Source organism: Sitophilus oryzae, unplaced genomic scaffold (assembly GCF_002938485.1).
Source record: "Sitophilus oryzae breed Bouriz unplaced genomic scaffold, Soryzae_2.0 scaffold_1009_pilon_pilon, whole genome shotgun sequence".
Lineage (NCBI taxonomy): Eukaryota > Metazoa > Arthropoda > Insecta > Coleoptera > Curculionidae > Sitophilus > Sitophilus oryzae.
Window position 1 is genome coordinate 909,102 of NW_022145626.1, and position 23,958 is coordinate 933,059.

General features: G+C 31.7%; 1 protein-coding gene across 1 annotated transcript in view; it reads right to left on the bottom strand.

Moving 5' to 3' along the window:
* The window catches only part of LOC115874113 (cGMP-specific 3',5'-cyclic phosphodiesterase-like), a 251,683-nt gene that overhangs the window by 48,535 nt on the left and 179,190 nt on the right, over window positions 1-23,958 (bottom strand). Inside the window, exon 8 of the mRNA XM_030889208.1 lies at window positions 14,440-14,545. Coding sequence (XP_030745068.1) covers window positions 14,440-14,545 — 106 coding nt within the window. The remainder of the gene's footprint in view (window positions 1-14,439; window positions 14,546-23,958) is intronic.

The following is a 23,958-nucleotide window of genomic DNA, read 5'->3' on the forward strand; positions in this document are numbered from 1 at the left end:
GAGTTTCTTAGTTTTTAACTAATATAGTGGCGAATTACAAAAATTCCTTTTCAATGAAAATTAATGAGTTAAATAAAATAATTTAATAAATTACTAGCTTTTTCTCGCAACTACGTTCGCGTTACACCTCGAATCGTTTATGCATTGATTTAAATGATTTTTTACTTCTTTATAGAGAGCTAGTGAACATATAGATGTTTTTTATTTTTCATCTTTTTTTTATTTATTAAGAGCACTAATACTCTCTTTATAGGTTATTTTTTATTCTTTGAAGGATAATTGAGGAAGATATATTTCGTTATGATGTCACTAAATAAACCCTTGTATAAAATTTTATACTGTCTGGTTTATAATGTTATAGTATTGCATTTTCGTACAGCAAACTTTCATTCCCTATTTTACTCCCTAAGGGTATAAATTTCATAAATTCGCTTTACCTTTGTGCCAATTTTTATGTGTATAATCCAGACGTCACCAAGTTTTATATAAATTTTTACTAACTTTACCCATTTGGTTGATGAATTTCAAAAATTTCTTCTAATTCTTTTTGTAGGATTTCATTCTTCTAGACGAAATAGTAAGGAATTTTCATACAACAAACTGTTCCGAGATAATTTTACTCTCTAAGAGGATGAATTTCCTAAAATCGCTTTGTGTAGCTAATTCACTAATGTCGTTTAAACGAACCTTTGTGCTAATATTTATGTATCTAAAGCTGGCGGCATCAACTCACTCTAAAATATCTAAAAACGTAATATATAATCTAACTGACACACCACTGACAATGACAACTAATTTATTTCTGGAGGTATTGTGTGTAGGTGTTTTCAGGTATGTTTTAGTATTTAGTCGTTTTACACAAAGAAATAGCCATTAAGCACTATAAAAATACTTCATAACAAATCTACACATATATACCTTTCATTTAAAAAAAGAATCATCAAGATTGGTAAAGCGCTTTCGGCGGGATGGATGCAACAAAAAAACCCTTTGAGCTTTTATATATGTATGGATTAATTATTTTTCCAACATATTTTACTTTGCAAATTTTTATAAATATTCAGAGTCGCCAATATCGTACTCCACCGTGTCCAGCCTGCTTAGCCAAACGTAGGCCGATTCCTCTTCGGCGGCGTCGTGACCCTGGCCGAAGGAAGAGTCTTGAAGACGCTCATCCGCGCATAGGAATAAGTGACTGCGTAGCGTATTGCGTATTAATCGATTCTGAAACTTTCTATCTCGTGTATAACATGTTACGCAAGTTTATTATTTTAATCTCGATTTTAATAGATAAATGTGTGAAATGCCACCTGAATATCTTCCGCCATGACATGTTTTTACTTTTTTTTTATGGTAAAGTGATTTGTATAAACTTTATTCAATAACGTATATTTTCCTCCATTTGTGATTTTTTAATTTTAAGCGAAAATTAAGTATAACATTTTAGGAAAAAGAAACACTGTAATATTTAAAAGAATAAGAAGAAATTAGTCTTATTACCAATAAGAAGTAGTAGAGGTACAGGCTCTCGTCTACCAATCTCAAGGTGTGGGTTCGATTCTCACACCCGGCATTTCATCAGCCGACTATTTTTATTAAAATAAAAATAGTTTGGGTACCTAGGCCGACTCAGCCTTAAATGAGTACTTGGGATTCACAATCCTGAGGTAATAATAGGCGGTTGAAGCGTAGTGCTAGCCACATTACCTTCCTTGTATACCGAAGGGCTCTAGTATAGCAAGCTGTACCTTGCTACTCCCAAGGCGTTAAACGCGCTAAATACAGGGAGCTATTATTATATATTATAAGAAATTAGTCTTATTATCAAACCAAACCAAACCAAACTACTTACGGATAACAAATTAATTACTACTGTCAGCTAGTTCAGCTACTGTCTAGGTAGAATATACCTAGAGTACCTACACCTACCTATGATGTAGGTAGATTAAAGCTTATTTTGACGTTACCTCTCACTTCGGTGTCACAAGCTGAATTTTTCAGGGATGGAAGTACAGTACATGATATGGGGACCCTTATTCCGAAAGTAGTACAAAATTAGACCGGGTAAAAGGGCACTATCATCAAAAATCGATATATTAATACCACCGTATAGAGAAAACAAATACTTATTTTTTGATCCAGTACACAATAAAGTCTTCGTAGGGAGTAATTTTTTATAATTATTTACAAAAAAACATTTCCATTAGCGCTTATGACCAAAAAAAACTTTAAACATGAATAATCATTTCAATCATGCGAAAATTTGGTTTAAAAATAGATTTTTTTTAATATAACTTTCATTTAACGAAAAACGAAGGCCTAAATGAAAAAAAGAAACAATTTAAAAGTTTCGCTTATGTCTTGACAAGGTATCAAAGCAAACCCCATATTTTTTGCTTTTAAACTAATAAAGATATATCAATAAACAATTAGCGATGTAATGGTTTTTGCGCGCGCTGGCCGACTGCCGCCGCTGCGCCGAGATTTCCTATACCCTTGTATATATGACGTCATGGTGTGGCAAATGTAGCATTTTAATTCGATTTGGGCTCCCTTATATAGGATAACAGAAACATTTTCAATGTTAAAATACAAAATAATTTGAAATGGGATGCTCATGTAGTAAAGCTGAAAAATGAAAATATACGCACAATTGCAGCTTTAATAAAAGTTCAAAAATGGATACCAAATAACATGAGGAAACTTTATATCACGCACTGTTTACCTCAAGGATGAACTATTTAATGAATATATGGAGTAATACGACCGAAAAGAATTTAAACGCATTGCAATGTCAACAAAATATAATTTTAAAATTAATATGTAAATTACACAAAAGAACACCAACACATATATTATTTGATACAGTGCAAGAACTAGATATAAAACAATAAATACTTTTTAATAGCTTGCTACTGCTGTATAAAATAAAAAAACAATACTATAAAAACGAATATTAAACTAAATACAAACAAGGAAGTTCACAATTACCAAACAAGGAGAAAGTCACATATTAGAAGTCATAAAGTAAAAAATAAGACATTAACACAAAGACTAACAACAAAAACAGTTCAAACATTCAATAGTTTAGCAGAGGAAGTAAAAAAATTGAAATTTATACAATTCAAAAAAAGGATTAAATGGTTAATATTAAATAGAACCATACACTAAATCCAGAAATCGACAACAAAAATAATTAAGAAAAGAATGCCTTCGATACCATCTAGCCAGGATCTGGTACCAAAACAGGTCACTGATGCTGCGACAGATGAAGAAGGACGACACCCAGATCTTCTATGATATGTATACACTATTTATGTGTTGTATATATGTCTTATATGAGGGAATAAATAAATTGATTAAAAAAAACTATTTTCAAATTTTAAGTTAGAAAAATCTCACATTAACGGCTCTTGTGGGCAGATTATATCACTGATGGGGGGTACTCTAGACCGTAATGGTGTACATCAAACTAATTTACACCATATATTTATTAAGTAATTATATCGATTGCATTCTGTGAGGCCGAACCGGTGAAATGGGTATATAAATCTTCTGAAGGAATTTTCATAAGTCGGTCAGTTAGGCGTGCTCAAGAGTACTGCGCAAGCCTGGATTTTGATTATCAGATTATCGAATAATCTGATAACTAGACCAATAAGAGACTAGACGCTAGCACCAGCTGTTTATTTGTACGGCTTTCGTTTGCGCTCCCGTTCGACAATTGGCTAATAGTCAGAGTAACGGCTAATCGATGGTCGGAATTTTGGAGTTGCGCTATGGCGCCAGTGTCTGCCTATCAGACGAATTTATGTGAAATGCACATGGACCGATTATCTAAATGTCTCTAATTCGGTTTCAACTCCAACACATTGCAGGGATAGGCGATAATCTGTATAGAGTTTATAAGTCTATCGTTTCAACACATCCAGAGATTTAGACATAAAAATAATACATTATTTTCTGAAAACATTGACTCATAATATTTTTAACAGGCTGTTAAAATCCTACTACAAAAACCGCTTTGCGTATCCGAGGGTATTTTTTAATTATGATTTTTAATTGGGGTAAAATCTATAATATTAAATATTATATCGGAAGGGTTATTAAATTTATAAAAAGTATATTATATTATATAAAATTTAAAATCCCTTTTACGCTTTATTAAATATAATGAGTTTATTAAATTTAATAACATACTATGGTCCAATAAGTGGCAATATTTTAATATGTGAATGCATAATTCTAAGCAGAAAAAAATTGAAGGGCATATTGTAATAACATGATATGTCACAAATCCATAATTCTGAATTATTAGACTTCGCAGTTTTGAAAAAATGTGTAAATTTAACTACTAATAAATATAAATTTGAAGACGTTTTAGAGTTAGTTTAGTTTAACTTGCTAAGTATTTATCTAACAAATTTGTTGGATAAAAGGTAAGAATAACACTAGTTAATAACATTGATTTATGGTTGAGCGGCTTTTTTATTACGTTATTATTTATTATATATACCGGGTGCGTCTCAGAAGTGGCTCACCACTATAACTTTTTTTATTTTATCGAATAAAATAACGAGATTTGGTACGTTAGTATTTGACATAAATCAGGATTGATTGACGTATTCAATTGTTTTTGGTCACTTCCTGTTTCACTGGAAATGATTACAACTTTTGATTTTTAAATGGCACCCTCCGCATTTCTTTACTTTATTCGATAGAAAATGACATTCTGAATAGAATAACATATCATATGTCAACTTTTGACATTCTCGCTTAATAAAAAATTGTATTTTAAGTTTCAATCTAGAGTGCCATGGCTATGTTAAAAACACTAATCCTTAATCAAGGAGCCTTGGAAAAACAGTTTGGAGCGTCTAATGTTTTTAGTGTATTGTCCTGGTCAGTTAAAAAATGCTCAAATCATATTTTTAATCATATCTCAATTTTTTTTAATGGAACGATAGTGGCTCATTAGCATATTTGGAAAAATAATTTTTTTACGAGTAATTTGACAAAGTTGTAGTCATATCTGGTGAAACAGGAAGTGAACGAAAACATTTGAATACGTCTTCTTCTTCTTACAGTGCCATACTCTATATAGAGCGTTAGTTACCTATCGTATGTACTTGTGGTGTGTGTCATCAGTGTTTCACAAGTACACGGGACCTACAGTTTATTGCCTAATCCGAACGGCACTATTTGAGAGGCTGTACAAGGCAAATATACTCAAGGTGGTTTGCCATTGTCTTCCTTGAGGTGGCGGCTCTTTGGTCGCTCTATTTAGATAAATAAATTTTTTATATAAATAAATAAAGCGATCGTACTAGCTGGGGATCGAACCCAGTACCTTCCGCTCCGCAGATCGACACACTAACGCTGGAGCTACGGCCGGTCACTTTGAATACTTTTTGAATACGTCAATCAGTCCTAATTTATGTTATATACTAACATACCAAATCTCGTTTTTTTTTAACTGAAAAAATAAAAAAGTTATAAGGGTGAGCCACTTTTGAGACGCACCCGGTATATATAAGGTTATGCAGAAGTTGTATTAGACTTTTGCGAAGAGGCGTTAAAGTTGTACTTTTGTTTCATAATCATTTAAAAGTTATTTGCAAAAATCTACCTTCAAATTAGTAAAATTTTTAATACGGCCCAGATAAAGCTACAATTAAAATACCAGCAAAAATGTGATTCTGTTATTGTGAAATTCGATGTTTGGTTTGGTTTGGTTTTTTGTTTTATTATATTAAACAGCTGCAACAGCCATCTATCTAAACCGTCTATCAAAGAATGTAATCAAAATTACCGTAGAAACACCTTTTCATGTTTAGGACTTTTTTAAATTCAACCAAATTTTCATGTTTTTTTTTTTTAATTTTAATTAAAACGGTATGGGAAATTTGGAAAAGCACAATGGGGATTAACCATTTTAACATGAGCAAACATTTTTATCAAGAATGCATTTTTATATGGATTTATATGTCAACAGTAACTAAGTTTTTCTCTTGTAAAGACAATCCGGGGAAATACAGGGTGACTCAGAAATAAGTGCAAGTATTTTAAGGGGTGATAGATCTCGATAAAAGAAACATATTTTCTCTTTATCGTTTTTCAAGTAAGTCCAAAATAACGGAGTTATTTTACTTTGAAAATTTCCCCAGAAAAAAAATGATTTTTTTGCTCAAATTTTGATTGTAATAGTAATAGTAATTTTGCACTTATTTCTGGGACAACTTGCATTGTATAGAATTATTAATATACAATATACTCTTATCTATCAATAGTAATAGCAAAACCTCTTATCATTCAATAACCAAAATTAAACGATTGTAATTGTATTGTATACCTCTAATAGCCTAAGAGCTGACGACATATTTAGAGAACATATTTTAGGCAAGCTAGAATAACTAAAAATGTGTAGTTTATTAACTGGTGAACCCAGAATACTAAGTCTGGCTGGGGGGTATTTCGCTGCTGCGCAAACCATAACATTTGCAAAAAAATAAATCCAAAAAACATTCTTTAGGCAACTTGAAATTTGCTAATTCTTAAATTTTAGCATCTATTTAAACTAGAAATAAGTATGCCAGACTTTTTCTTTTTCCAGACATATCTATTTAGAAAGATTAACAATGGTAGGTACTTTAATAAAATTCCAGAATACATATTTTTTTAGCACTGTACATGGTACCCTTTTGTCAGGACTACGTTTTCTGGTAAAACCACTTCTTTAAATTTTAATCCATGTTGTTGGCGCACTTTTAAAAATTCTTTGCATTTTTGTAGTCTGTCTTCATCAAAAACAATAACTTTGTCACTAGTAACTTTTTTACAAACTACACAACTTAAATGTTTTTTATCCATTGTGATTTAGTAGTTAGTAGCGAAATTAGTAGTTACTAAAATATTTATTTGCAGTAATTATTCTAAACTATTTACACTATGCACGTCAATATTTAATTTATAAATACATATTTGTACAGGGTGAGTCAAATTCGACGCTTTTAAATGGAAACACCCTTTTCTATAGGAGATAGACAAAAACTAATATCGGTGTCTGGAGCTCAATTTTTATCAAAAACATGATGGTGAAAACCGCATATCGATATCTGTTACCGTTTCGGAGTTACGGGGTATTTTTCAAAAATATGCATTTTTAACAAATCGCTGTAACTTTTTTGCTATGGAGAATTTTGTATTTTTATGAAAACACTTCCAAATCACCTTTTTACGTAGAATTTAATGGTTTAAGTATAATTTTTTTAAAATTAATATTTTAAGAATTATCAACAGAAAATTTGATTTTTTATATGGGACACCCTGTATATTTTTAATTTATTGAAAAGAATTTAAAATTACCTTTCCAAAAATATAACACACTTGATATTTTGCTCGATTCCTCTTCGAGATATAGAGTATATAAAAATTCGCCCGCTTTAAATAAGTATAGGCTTTGAACGGCACCGGCTGTAATGTAAAAAAAATTCTAGCTGTGAGCATCAATTAAAAAGAAAATAATACTTGCTATGAGAGATGCAGAATTTTATAACAATTTAAAATATATTTAACCAATATCAACACATTTAAACTATATCTAATAACAATAAAACTAAATAGCAAACCAAGACATGAGATTTTGCTACAGGTGTTCAACATATCGACCGTCTTCTGTTATGGACAGACGGGGCAGTTTTTGAACATTTCTCGCGGAATTCATTAACTCAGTAGGGGTGAAAAATACCCTCTCATAACTGCTAAGTATTTCTAATTCTTGTCTAGATTATACGGAAGAATAAGGAACCTTTATTTTTCCACAAATATATCCATAGGATTAGATCCATGGGCACTAAGTCAGGCGGCCTCGACGGCCAACGGATGGGATCTTGGTTAGCTATTCAATTATTCTTGAAATTGACTGCAAAAATTTGCTGATAACTTCAGCGTTCAGAGGCGGTGCGTCGTCTTGCTGGAAAAATATATTTTCGAGTTCCATTAAGGGCATATCTTCAATAAGGGGTCCAAAGCTTTCTAGTTAAAAGTGGCGAACTTTTAAAAAATCTGTATGTCGAAGGGAATTATAAGAAAATATCAAGTGTGCTATATTTTTGGAAAGGTAATTTTAAATTCTTTTCGGTTAATTAAAAATATAGAGGGTGTCCCAAATAAAAAATCAGTTTTTCTGTTGATAACTCTTAAATTATTAATTTTAGAAAAATTATACTTATACCATTAAATTCTACGTAAAAATGTGCTTTGGAAATGTTTTCATAGAAATACAAAATTTTCAATAGCAAAAAAGTTACAGCGATTTGTTAAAAATGCACATTTTTGAAAAACACCCCGTAACTCCGAAACGGTAACAGATATTGATGTGCGGTTTTCACCATCATGTTTTTGATGAAAATTGAGCTCCAGACACCGATATTAGTTTTCGTCTATCTCCTATAGAAAAGGGTGTTTCCATTTAAAAGCGTCGAATTTGACCCACCCTGTACATGGTAACTTAATTCCAACAAAATAATCTCTGAATTAAAAGCCTGCAAATAATTGAAATGAAACCGAAAAAAAATGTTTTTATGAAAATTTGAAGTACATACTCCAAAATACTGTTACGTCAGCCGCATCGGCTGCCGACGGGTCTCAATAAACTATCTTTCTCGGGCTTATAGATACTCATAAGACTTTTTTGTCGCGCTCATTTAAAATCTTTATTCGCGTCTGGCAAGTATTAAATCCCATTGAATTCGTCTGGTAATTAACACATATTTTTTAATATCATCTAATAAACACGCTGTAAAACTTTTAGAATGCCTAAAGTATGTTTTCCAGGTATAATAATTAAACATATTTGGAATGGTCTGGTTACACTTTAAACCCGAAAAAAAAGTCTGGCACAATTATTTCTAGGTTAAATAGATGCTAAAATTTAAGAATAAACAAATTTGAAGTTGCCTAAAGAATGTTTTTTGGGTTTATTTTTTTGCAAATGTTATGGGTTGCGCAGTAGCGAAATACCCCCAACCCCCCTGCCAGACTTAGGATCCTGGGTTCACAAGTTATTAAACTTTATTTTTTTTGTTATTCTAACTTGCCTAAAATATGTTCTCTAAATATGTCGCCAGCTCTCCGGCTATAAAGTAAACCTCCAAAAAACAAAAATAAAGGTAAATCAAAATTTAAACCTAAATACTATTTCAGAGAGAACTACATTATATTTTTCTGTATAAATTTACTAAAAGAGTCATAGCATAAAAATATTATTTTATAACAAATAGTTTCTCAAAACTCTTTTAAATTAATCTTTCCTTTCAAGATAGTACTTGATTAAGTTATTATATCTCTCCTTTATTCCACTTTTTGACAAAGGGAAATAACTTTATTAATTTTAAACTGGATTATATAAAACAACCTGTCCAAGAAAATTAACTTTTCATTTTTGACGCTCGTCTCTGAAAATGTTTTATTTTTCATTCGCCCTGAAAAGGTTTTCCCGGTCTTTTAGCGAAAATTGTCGGCCTTACTTCATAAAACATTTATTCCGGCATTTGAGGAAAAGATAATTAATGCCGCAAAAGTTGTCTCTTTTGTTCCGGGCGGGTAAACCACCGGAGGCAACTGTTCTACACCTTTAAATAAATAAATTTAACATCGGGATGAAGTGGCTAAAGGGACTATAATATGAGTTTCAAAAATTTAATTCTTTGGATCAGTTTAAAATACAAAATTCATCTGCAAAGTACTGCATGTAACATAATTTAGTTTTCTGAAAGATATTTAGACATTTAAAGATTTTTATTGTGTCAACAGTGTCTTTGGTATTTTTTTTACAATTTTTATTTAACTTGCTTTGTTAACTATACAGGGTTGTTCACCACATACGACTCGGAGTATTGTAGCTAAACGATTAGATTTTTACAAATTGTAAGTTTTGGGTTCGTTGAAGGACTATTAGAGCTACAATTTAAAAATATTTATACAAGATACAGAGTGTCCCAAATAAATAAAAAATATCAAAGTTGTATTTTTTTAAATTGAACACCCTGTATATTATTGCATTTTTAGTTTCTACGATTAAAATAAAGGTAAATTTGATTAAGGTTTATTACACTTAAACCTTACCGTTTTTGAAATATTTTCAATTTTGCGAAATTGCAGTATAAATTTTAAGGCTTCATTTCTCCGAGGATATCAAAATTTTTAATACTAAATATTTACTGAAGTTTATTTATTGATCAGTTATTGTGTTGCAATAATAAAAATTATACTACCTTATATAGAGTGTCTAAAAATTTATTTTAATTAATTACTAGCTTTAAACGGCAATAACTTATTTATTTTAAATAGAACACCCTGTATATTTTATGAGAATCAGATGCACAATTTAAGTGTCTATCAAATTGTATTACAGCTTGGAGCATTTAAAGATGCTCTCTGAAAGTAATGTAGAACTCCTGCCTGGTGCTTACAAAAAGAGCGTAGTCTATTTTCCTATTTTGGAAATGACCTCCCCTATCTCCTGTTTAAATTTGATCCATGACTTGGATCCATGGGACACCCTCTATAGTAGCACACTTACATCAAAATAACATGTAATAAGTAAACTCCAGGTACTTATATACCTACTTACGAAATGAGGCGTATTATTCTTACGAAATTTTATAATCCAGCAAGTTGAGGTTAGGTTTTCATATTCTTTAATCCAGTTTTTTATATAATTTTCACATAGTAAATTAGGGCTATTCTAGAGGTTGATAAGTTAAGCCCCTTAGAAACTGATCTTAGCGCAAAACAGGCAGCGCTTAGTTTCTTTGATAGAGCTTCGATGTGAAAGTCCCATTTTAACGAGTAGTCTACAACAAGTCGTAAGAATTTCACAGAGTCCACGACGTCATTAGTGGTGTTATTAAGTACAAAAGGTTGCATAGTACTTTTATATGACAAAATACACATAGTAAATTTGCTCTATAAGTTTTTTCACCTACATTCGAATATACCGTGTGCGTCTCAAAAGTGGCTCACCCCTATAACATTTTTACTTTTTTAGATAAAAAAACGAGACTTGGTATGGTAGTATATCACCTAAATTAGGATTGATTGACGCATTCAATTGTTTTTGGTGACTTCCTGTTTCACAGAAATGCGGGAAAGAATGAAAGCGACTTGATATTCAAAGGCAGATGATTGTACATTTTTTTGGCATTGTACAGTATTGAGCCTTTAACTAGTTCTGAGCTCAGGGTTGGCAGATAAAGATCGTGCTCCTCATTCCTAAGTGGATTTTTAAGTGATGGCCTTTCGGGAATAGCAAATATGTGCTTGCGGATTAAGCAAACGAATTCAAAAATGAATAAAGAAGGAAGAGTCAGTATTTTGAAATTTTTAAAGAAATTCTGGCAGTGAGTTCTACTGTTCATTCCCAATAAATATCGTACCTCTCTCTTTTGAAGTCTGAAAATACGATCAAATTTTGTTGCGCAGCAAATACCCCAGATTGGAGAATGGAAGGGCATAACGAAGATGTGACTCAAAAAGGGCATAATATAATAAGGGGTATTCTAGAGGTTGATAAGTTAAGCTCCTTAGAAACTGATCTTAGCGCAAAACAGGCAGCGCTTAGTTTCTTTGATAGAGCTTCGATGTGAAAGTCCCATTTTAACGAGTTGTCTACAACAAGTACTAAGAATTTCACAGAGTCCACGACGTCATTAGTGGTGTTATTAAGTACAAAAGGTTGCATAGTACTTTGATATGACAAAATACACATAGTAAATTTGCTCTATAAGTTTTTTCACCTACATTCGAATATACCGTGTGCGTCTCAAAAGTGGCTCACCCCTATAACATTTTTACTTTTTTAGATAAAAAAACGAGACTTGGTATGGTAGTATATCACCTAAATTAGGATTGATTGACGCATTCAATTGTTTTTGGTGACTTCCTGTTTCACAGAAATGCGGGAAAGAATGAAAGCGACTTGATATTCAAAGGCAGATGATTGTACATTTTTTTGGCATTGTACAGTATTGAGCCTTTAACTAGTTCTGAGCTCGGGGTTGGCAGATAAAGATCGTGCTCCTCATTCCTAAGTGGATTTTTAAGTGATGGCCTTTCGGGAATAGCAAATATGTGCTTGCGGATTAAGCAAACGAATTCAAAAATGAATAAAGAAGGAAGAGTCAGTATTTTGAAATTTTTAAAGAAATTCTGGCAGTGAGTTCTACTGTTCATTCCCAATAAATATCGTACCTCTCTCTTTTGAAGTCTGAAAATACGATCAAATTTTGTTGCGCAGCAAATACCCCAGATTGGAGAATGGAAGGGCATAACGAAGATGTGACTCAAAAAGGGCATAATATAATAAGGGGTATTCTAGAGGTTGATAAGTTAAGCTCCTTAGAAACTGATCTTAGCGCAAAACAGGCAGCGCTTAGTTTCTTTGATAGAGCTTCGATGTGAAAGTCCCATTTTAACGAGTTGTCTACAATAAGTCCTAAAAATTTCACAGAGTCCACGACGTCAATAGTGGTGTTATTAAGTACAAAAGGTTGTATAGTACTTTTATATGACAAAACTTTAGTTTTTGATAGGTTGAGGCATAGGAGATTAGAATCGCACCAAGATTTAATGGTGCGTAAGTCACTGGATATAGTATCATATAGTGCCGCAACATCTGGGCCGCTCCAAGTGAAACTAGTATCGTCCGCGAAGAGGCAGATTTTACCGCTAATGTCTAGATTTGCAATGTCGTTGATAAACACCAGAAACAAAATAGGGTAAAAAGATATATTAAAGAACCAGCTTTCTTAAAATTCTCTCTCGAAAACATTACTAGCTCATAGACTATAAGTAAAACAGCGAAATCGTTATGGAAATGAAAATATAAAATGATACCAGTCACAAGAAAATCGATGAACGGAGGCATGAAAGTGCAATAAATTTAAAAACTCCGTAATTATCTAACCAATCCAAGTCTTTAAAATCAACCAATAAAATTAATATCGTATCATCGTATCGTCGGATAACGGATGCATAAAAATCAAACTTAAATCATATATTTTGCATAATAGAATAAATATCTAATATACTCTGTTTTTTTTTTCTCAGGTAAGATTTCGACAGACGATGACAGAAGAAAAGCAGATGACGTCCCATACCAATCTATTTATTTTACTAAAAAAAGTTTCTAATAATTTTAAAGTTATCTATGGATGGGTTTAAATATAAATCCGTCATGCGTCGTGTCTTGTTGTTTTTAACCAGTTTTATTGGTTTATTTAAAAAATGACAGATCGTATTTCAATTTTATTGGTTTGACGGAACGATGAACGACAAACGGACGCCGATGCGTATGAACTCGCCTTTAGATTTTTGTCATTTTTGACGCTTGTCAAAGTCTTGCCAAATTATTGGTTATAATTTTGTGTCAACTTTTGTTAAATACCCTGCATTTTGAAAGATGATGCATTTTGATTCGTATTATTACGTGTGTTTTGTGTCTTTTGAAGTCAAGTGGAGGAAAAATCGAGTGAAAATTAACTGTAGGCCCAGAGCACAGTTTATGGTTAATACACGCTGCCCAGGCAGAAAGTCTTATACACCAATGAAGTTGCCATCGATAAAGTTTGTATACCATTTCGTCGTAGATAAGTGCATTTCGTATATAAGGATCAAACTAAACACATACTAAAAACTGGAGTAGCTGTAAAATATCGACATCACACGATAGGTAAATAATGGATTTTAGTACTGGTGCAGAAAAATAATGTCAAAAGGTACTGGTTTAAAAAAATTAAGATTAAAGGTAATTAATCCACCTTTAAGGTATAAAATTTGGTAGGTGTTATTATTAATAAAATAGTTGTTGTATTTACCTATGTTGTTTTATTTATACCTGTGGAATATTACAAATTTGTATTTGTACATAAGTTATATTGATAAATATAATCATAAATGCGGGTAGTTTCATAAAGCTTGAAAGTAAATAATAGTTATTTTTTATATTTTTTTGGTATGTAGTGCCTTGTTCTTGTTTGTTTTGTATTAACACATACCGTTTTTATTAAATAAAATAACTCGATTACATTTTTTCAGTTTTATACAATTTTGAAGTAATCACTTGTCATCTTGTCAATCAAATTTTAAATATATCCTGCTATGCGTTCCAGTTGTACCAACTTATTTCTTTGTAAAATAAAATAAACTACTTTGAAATTAAAATGACAGACACATCTATCACTGTCAAGGATCTTCTCGTTGGACAGACTATACATTAATTCTTCTTACGGTATGACAAAAAATAATTATTGTCTCTAAAATTTTCAAGCGTAATATAAATATGCTAAAGGAACAGAACATAACGGAAAATTCCCAACTATTACAATACATATATGTTTGCAGCCATGCAAACAACGTCTATTCAGATAGGAATCTTACCTCGTACGGAATATGGAATTGCTGAACCAAATTGCACTCGAGGAACATCCTTATTGTTGCCTTACAAGTGTCTTCGTCTGATAAATCGAAGTCGATGAAGGTAAAGCTGAAAAATACAATTCGAAATGTCAGATAAATGTGCCATCGTGTCGTAAATCTTAAATTGCTTAGAATGGGGATGCGAGTGTGTTGTGTTTTTTTATTGCGTTGGTTTTGGAGTGCTTTTTATTGTATTTCAACTGAGTAGAGCTGACGCGTTTTTTTTTCTGTTAAAAAACTTCTTTTCACTTTTCTTTTTCAGATAATGTCGAGTATAACCAAGGAGATCAATATGTAAGTACTTTTATTTGATTTTTTTTAACGACAAAGATAGTTCGAAGAGCTTTGTGGATTAATTTTTATTATTTACAGTAGGATATTGTTTTATTATAAGTAAAAATGATACAGCGGCGATGCTGTATGTTTGACGACATTACAGGCGAGGCTCAAAACGTCATTTTTACTCCGAATATAACGTGTTATTTTTTTGTTTTTTGTTTACAAAAATTTTTCATTTGTTTTACAAACAATTTCATATGTTGCAAATTATATAAAAAGATTTAAAAGTAATACCTTCTAAGTAATTATACAGGGTAAGTCTTAAGTAAGTTCAGGACTGGTAGATCTCGATGAACGAATTATATTTTCTCCTCACCGTGTTTCAAATAACCGAGTTATTTTACTTTGAAAATGGGCTCTTTCGCAAAAAATAAAATACCCAATTCAAGGACAAAATCTGAAATAGAAGACTATTTTCAGTATATTTATCAAAAAAAAATAGTTCCATGACATTGAATACGTTTTTTATAGGCCGTCAAAATTGCTTTAATTTGAAATAATTTTAAAGTGCCAATTGATGACGTATGAAAAATACGCCCAATCACATTGCAGAACCGTGCTCGTGCGCCAGCCAACAACTGGCAACATTGCGATTTGATTTGACCAGCACCACCTCAACTCAAGGCAAATCAACATGATATGGGCAAGGCAAATATGGCGGCGAAGGCAGCACATTATTAAATTGTTTACCTTTAACCTGAAAAGCCGGTAGTGGTTTCTCGTTCTGATTGCATACCAGAAATAATTAATTATCTCTAGTTTGTTGTGCTTCTGCAACACGTTTGTTTAGTTCTTAGTGTTCAGTGCATGGTGTGATCAGAAAATTGTGATAAAATAACAGTGTAATAGAAATCCAAACCAGACATTCCACATAGAGAACTTCAAACTTTTGTGCTTGTCGTACTCCTCTATTATTAATTATTTTAAGGTAAGAACTAGAAATATTTATCAAGATATTACACCTAAATGAGTAAAAAGCCTTCGCCGCCAGTCTGCATAGTACTTTATAATGGTTACTTACAATAATCAAAAGATAGGTATTAAAGGGTAGGTATTAACATTTTATTATAGCATGCCTTTTACATGCTCTGTTCCATATTGTCACGGGAATTATAGAGGGGGTCCCAAGGTTTCTGCTTTTATATTCCCCAAAAATGACGAGCTTCGTAAAAAATGGTTGACAGCTATTAAAAGAGATAATTTCACTCCTACTAGTAGTTCTCGGGTAAGAAGTGCATTAAATATGTCTCAAAAAGGCCAACGGCCAAAGCCTCTGTTACCCTAATGAGGATGTAGTTATGGCTACTGCTTACACTTACCTCACTATAAGTAAAATATTGGAAGAAGAATCAAGCTTTTTACATCAAAAAGATCACAGAAAGATATTGAGAACATTGACGTTTGAGAATATAAATGGCCTGGATATCAGTCTTTTTTTAGGTCACAATTGCCCCTCACATACGTCAGAATTTATTATTAAATCCATCTTGTCCAGAATATCCAATATTTTATTGAAGAACTATGCAAAAAAAATTAATGACGTCTTTACCACAAAGACAATGTCCTATATAAAGAGAAAGAGTGAAGAAAACTAAGTTAAGCGTAAGTTTTACTTACGAACCCCCAAAAAGGTAATTAGTTTTTTTTCTATATAAAATCTTGAAACGCATATTATATTTTTTATTTATCCTCACCTATTATAGTTTAAATTTATTCCCATTTGTGTAATGCTGCAAAACATAGAAAAAATATTCATATTTTTTGACCCAATCCAGTGTAGTTTATAATTCCAAGAGCATTTACCAAGACTTTTACTAAGACAAGTAACTTCCTATACTGTCCATAATAGTATATATTTATCGAACGTTCAGTAAATTCTAAACTATGGTAGGTAAGTGTTTGCAATTGAATATTTAGTTTATATTGCTATTTTCTGTCATATATATATTTCTGGTTATTTCTTTTTCCGATGATTTTGAACACTCTATATATGCTACCTCAAGTTTAAATATTTTAACACTACCTATTTTCTGAGAAAGCAGACCTTTTTATATTATACCTATAAGTAATAATACAAAAAATTCCATACTTATGTGGAGAACTTTAGACTACCTGTATATTAAAAAATTAGTGAAATATTACGTAATCTAACCCGACATTTGTGTGAAAAATGTATATTTGGAAATAAAACAGGTCTTAAAATACGCGCCAAATAAAGCACTTCTATCTCCGCCATATTGGAAAAGGCCTTGAATGGCCTTGTGTGGAGGTGGTGGTGGGTCAGCATGTTGGCCCGGCCGCGGCCGTGTTGCTGCTTTTCAACAAGCCAGGTGTGACGTATTAAAAATAAAGTGCGGATTTTTATTCTGGGCTTTTTGTTTTTATTTATTTTCTTAAGAACGAGTTCAAGTTTTTCGAAAGTGAGATAGCAGAAAATTCTAGAATTAATTGTTTTATTCAATTATGCTAATTCCAAAATATAGTGAAAGAGTCCATTCCAAAAAAAAAATGATATTTTGCTAAAATTTTGAGAACCACTGGATCATTCCTGGGTTTTCTTTCTTGTTAATTTAATCTACTACCTATATTGTTATATTATCAAGAATATTTTTTATAACTATAAAAATTTCCAAAAAATTTTTCAAAAAATTTCAAATTTTCAAAATTTTTCTTTCGCGAAAAAACCCTCATAATCGTATTTCTAGGGTCGAAATATACTACTCCTAAAATATTTGCAAATGGTAAATTAGACATAAATTATATTTTAGATCCACAGATAAAAAAAATTGTGTAGTTAAAACACAAGTAATAAAAATTGTACTTTGAAAATCGTTTTGATTGCCGTTATGACAACGACAATGTTCTTTGACAATGCCCGTTATTAGCAGAGGAAAGTGGAAAATATGGCAAGTGCAAAAAAATTTTTGATTTAACGCTATCTGACAATAACTAGTAGCAACTCATTTAACCTAAAAATTAAAAAAAAATCATAGAACTGTTCCTAAATTTTTAACGATTTTGCAGATATTTGAGATATATGTTATATAGATATTACATACTGGATATAGATCGGTTAGCAACTCATTGAAAGCAGGAATTATAAAATACGATCCTGCTTTATCCTGCTTCAAATCCCAACCAAGACACACCTACCAATTTTGAGCTATAGTTACTTTTATTTTGGTTGCTGACTTCCCAGTTGGCAACACATGAGAAGCAGGATCGCCAAAACTGGTTCCTGCTTGCACTGCTGTACCTCTGTTGTATCCTACTCTAAATTTCATCCCACACTGATAAAAAAGATAGACTTGAACTAAAGTCGTCAACGTTCTTGAAAAAAAAATAGTGGCAAGAGAATTTATTTTAGCGTAAAAGAAAATATTTTGCCTGAAGAAAAACTCTCTTAACTCAAGAAAACAGGTTCTCTTGAAAATTCGAAAATTTCTCTTGAATATATTTTCATTCAACCATGTGCAAGTTACTTTGTTTTAAGATAATAAGAAAAATACGCGAGGAAGTACTTCATTCAAGAAACATGGCCATTTTTCCAATAGCTAAATACTCTTTTGATGAAAAATAATAACGAAATGCAAAGACGATGACGAAGGACGGTATATACAATCAGTCGGCATGGCATGGCAGTCCGATCAGTCGTACGTCGCATTTCATAGGTCGCACATCATTGTGCGCACATTTTGCATAATTTGCTTTTTAAACGCATATCGTATAACAAATTAGTGATCGTTATTAACAAGCATTTGTCATTTTTTCTGGACAAATTTTAGGATATATGGATTGTTTAAAGGAGTTTCTGAAAAAATGGAAATTAGAGCATTTATTTGCTATATTTGAAGGTAAGAGACATTTACCTAATGCACCTGTTTAGATAATGCATGCGTGACTATAGAATAGAATAAGAATATAGGTATCGATTTTTTTATGCAAATAATTACAAAAATTTTAGGATTTCAAGTCGTCGCGCGTCGTATTAAAAAATTCAAAATGTGACCAAAGTTTATAATTTTAATAATGTATTTGCTTTACTTTGATTAATCGTGATGTAACATTTTTTTGTAATTTGTAGAGTGATGAACCACCCCAAAAAATACCAAGGAGTGAAGAAGCAGAAATAACTACTATCGAGGAAAATAATATCACCTTTACTTACTACAGACCAGGAAAACCTAAATTTATCAGAAAATAAAATACCTCGTAATATGCCTGTATATGCCTGTATATGATTATAGTCTTCTCTTAGATCAAAACGAGTATCAAAATAAATTTTAGTTGGGTCAATAGTATTCGCTATTGGTTTAAGAAAAGTGTCTCTTTAATCAAGAAATATCCCTTTTCAATCAAGAATTTTTGCATGAATCAACGAAACTATTGTTCTTGTAGCAAGAACTTCTTTGCATATTAATTTTGGGTCAAGAGTGAAATGCTTTGGACATGTAGTACTTTGGAAATTTGTAGTTTGAAATTTTGAAAAGTCATAAATTAAAGGAATATTTTCTTACGCGTAAAAAATAGTTTTTTATGTGTAACAAATTTTTTTATACGTAAAAAATATATTTTTTTCTGTAAAAAAGTTTTTATCAGAAATAATAAGTTTTTGACGCGTAAAAATTAGTTTTTTACGTGTAACAAATAGTTTCTTACACGTAACAAATAGTTTTTTACACGTAAAAAATATATTTTTTTCTGTAAAAAAGTTTTTTATCAGAAACAATAAGTTCTTGACGCGTAAAAAAATATTTTTTTACGTGTAACAAATAGATTTTTGCACGTAACAAATAGTTTTTTACACGTAAAAAAATATTTTTTTTGTGTAAAAAAGTTATTTTACCACAAACAATAAGTTTTTGACGCGTAAAAAAATAGTTTTTTACGTGTAACAAATAGATTTTTACACGTAACAAATAGTTTTTTACACGTGAAATTTTTTTTTGTGTAAAGAAGGTTTTTTTACCAGAAACAATAAGTTTTTGACGCTTAAAAAAATAGTTTTTACATTTAACAAATAGATTTTTACACGTAACAAATAGTTTTATACGCATAAAAAATAGTTTTCTACCAGTAACAAATAGTTTTATATGCGTAAAAATAGTTTTTTACGTATAACAGTTTTATTCGAGTAAAATAATAAAAATAGTTTTTTACGTGTAACAAATGGTTTTTTACACGTAATAATTTGATTCACTTTTACAAAATTTATATTAAAATATCAATATTTTTGATAAACACGAGGACTGCTCACAAATACACGTCGCGTCACTACGTATTTCTAAGCCGTTAACACGTTTCGTTACAACTAGCTCGTGTGTCAGGGCCGTTTCAATATCTCATATGTCACAGCCTTAAATGTTTACTCCCAGCGCACGTAAAGAAGTTTCACTCCAAAAAGTTTCATATAAATCATGTCCTAAAATTGCGTTAGCAACTAGTAATATATATTTACTATTCTATTATATAATTATAATTCTTTATTATATTATAATTATAACAAGTAACCACAACACTACAACATAAAAAATTATAACAAGTAACCACAACACTACAGCATAAAAAAACTATACACATATAAACCAAAATTCGTAAAATAAATGGAAAATAATATTTATTATTTTTACACACACCACTAGTGGCACTAGCAGTAGATTGTGTATGTCACCGAATATATGCCCGAATATATGTGGACGGGCCGACAATTCAATCCCAGCATCTTTTATCTTCGTCTCTTCAACGCTAATCGCGCCGATCGGCGATCTCGCCTATCTCTTTTTCACAGGATTGATTGTTGAACGGGCCGGGAATCCACGAGCTTGCGACGTTACTAATTGACATCTTGATAGAAACTGCAGACCTGCCGCGTTTTTCGCGTGTTTTAATGGACACAAATCGAAAAAAAACCCTTAAAACGGTAAAATCGCAAAAAACGCTTGAGACGCAAAACGCTAAAAACGCTTTCTGTGTGGCCGTGGTCTAAGGCAGGTTTAGTGTTCTCAGGAGTAACTTTAGAGTTTTTAGTGTCACATTCAAAAGCGCTTTAACGTACCCGCGAACCATACATAACCTCAAATTTTCCAGTTTTCTACTAAGAATTTGAATTCATAGTTCTCACGAGTGTGATTTGTGTTTTTTTTTAAAGAAACGTAAGTATTCTTGACGGTCAATCTATCGTTAAACTTTTGTTTTTTACGTTTCGTTCCGTACCCTAGCGGACAAGTCAGCAACAAACTTTTATATCATATAAATAATTGTGTAATGAGATTATAAATTGATAGTAAAAAAGTTACAGAAAATTGTTTTCTTCTTTTTAGAGTATTTAAATAAAAGCTTGTTTTTAAAAATGTTTTTAAAAACTTTTATTTAATTTGCAATGTATGTATGTATGTATGTATTTCCCGCGGCTTTTGGATTGTTTTATTTTGTATCTGCCTAACACATTTTAATTGGCGGTATGGATTGTTTTTGATAAATAGTAAAATTGTCACGTGATGGTCATCTTTCGTGATTTATAGTTTTTTTAGTTTTTTGATTAATAGAAATTTCATTTTTCATAGATATTTGTTTAATGTTTTTTTCCAGTTCACATCTCCAATGAGCCCATTGGTATATTCTTACGTAATTTACTGACAGTCTCGTTGTGAAAGGAATCATTAGAAGAATTTTATACTAATATCTTTTTATATTATCTCTAATAGATAGATCTTTTACAGGTTACATGATGGGAAAACTCCAATTCGCCAATTCCCGATTTCCAGTAATCAAAACGAAATTTGCTGTATTTCAAAAACGGCAAGGATCGTTGGTATAGTGTTTGAAGCAGGATTAGGCAGGGTTATAGCAGCAAAATCAGGAACTTGTTTCAGCCATCGTGCTTTTATCGTGTTGCTTTGTGTGACGTCACCAATCAGACTTAAACTTGCTGTATCTTAAAAACAGCAAGAAGTGTTGCTGGGATGACATTTAGAGCAGGATGCAACAGGAGTATAGCAGCGCAAACATGAACCAATTTTGGCGATCCTGCTTCTCATGTGTTGCCAACTGGGAAGTTAGCAACCAAAATAAAATGGTTGGGATTTGATGCAGGATAAAGCAGGATTGTAGCAGCCCAAGCAGGATCGTATTTTATAATTCCTGCTTTCAATGAGTTGCTAACTTCCCCGATCTACTGGATATGTATCTATTTGGTATATTAGTATATGACATAAATTAGGATTGATTGCCGTATTCAATTGTTTTTGTTCACTTCCTGTTTCACCGGAAATGACTACAACTTTTGATTTTTAAATGACACCCTCGGTATTTTTTACTTTATTCGATAGAAAATGATACTCTGAATAGAATGACATATCATATGTCAACTTCTCATATTTTCGCTTTAAAAAAATCGCATTTTAAATTTCAATCTAGAGTGGCATGGTTGTGTTTGACAAATTATTAATCAAGGAGCCTTGAAAAAATAGATGTTTATCCTATCTTGTCTTGGCCGGTTAAAAGATACCCATATCTTAGTTTTGATCATATTTATGTTATATTATATTATACAGGGTGGTCCGAGCTGTATTCCGGAAACTTCGGCAGCATATTCTGCAGATAAAAAAAAGTAAAAAAAATCGTATAAATGCATGTCCTAAATAGCTTAATATCGGAGAAAACAAGCTTAATATCGCAAGCTGCGAGAGCGCTGGAGTCATGATTACTAAATCTCGCTTAAGATGGGCTGGCCACGTATGCAGGATGCAAGAAAACCGCCTACCGAAATCTCTTCTTTACGGTGAACTTGTAGAGGGTAAGATGAAACCGGGTGGACAACTCAAAAGATACAAGGCTGTTGTTCATGAAAACTTAAAGGGGATAAGTATGCAGCATCAGTGGGAGGAAGCAGCGCACAATAGAACGCAATGGAGGAGAATTGTAAATTCAGTTAATAACGACAACCAAAAAGTAAAGAGGGAACAATGTAATGAGATTTTTGAATGTCCGGAGTGCGGAAGAGAGATAACATCACGTATCGGGCTTTTCAGTCATAGAAAGGCTCATGAAAGAAAACGCCTTGCGTGACCATCTTTTGATGCGTGTCAAATACTCGTCAGCGAGTAATGGCAGTAGTAGTAGTAGTAATATCGGAGATACAAGGTGTAGAAGTTTCATTTTTATTTCGATTTTTTTCCAAATAATTTCTGAAGCAATGTTAATATTTGGATGAAAATTGGTGTCTGGGAGTTTTTTGACACGAGAAATTTGATTTTGATGTCAGTATGACTCTTATTTGTAGGGGGCGCCACCTACGTGTGTTTTAATTGTTTTGAAGAGTAATAACTTTTCGTCCGTACCTGTATAAAACTACTGACTAAAAAACTATACATTTCCGTGATTATCTACGAAAAAAATGTCTCTTGGTAAAACTCGCTACGAGTAACCGTTCTCAAGATATTTAGAATGGTACGACACACTTAGTGAGTTAAATTGTCGTTATGAACCGCATATTACAATTTTAAATAAACTATATGAGAAAATGTTGATATATCTTGGCAAAAGTTGATATATGATATGTCATTCTGTTCAGAGTGTCATTTTCTATCGAATAAAGTAAAAAATATCCATGGTTCCATTTAAAAATCAAAAGTTGTAGTCATTTCCGGTGAAACAAAAACCGACCAAAAACAACTGAATTAGTCAATGAATCCTAATTTATGCCATATACTAACATACCAAATCTCGTTTTTTTACCCTAAAAAGATATAAGGGTGAGCCCATTTTGAGAGGCACTCGGTATAACTACAATGCAATAGGTTGCTATTAAAAAAAAATATATAACTTTATTAGTACTTTTTGGGGACACGTTGTATATTTAAGACCGTTTGGGACACTGTAGGTGTAATAATAAGATAAATATGCTCAATAATTTTACAAACATAGCTTTAATTCTACCAACGTTATTCTTCAATGAAATTATGAATGTAATAAAATGTAATAAAGGTTTTTCCAAGAAATTTAGACACTAAAATGGTGCTGAAAGGAAACAAAAATTAAAACCGAATAATTATGTAACAAAAAAAAAAGATATTGCTAATAACTCTTCCCTTTTTATAGCTCATAAAATAATTTAAAAGCGCCGTTGCGTGAGAAATGGTA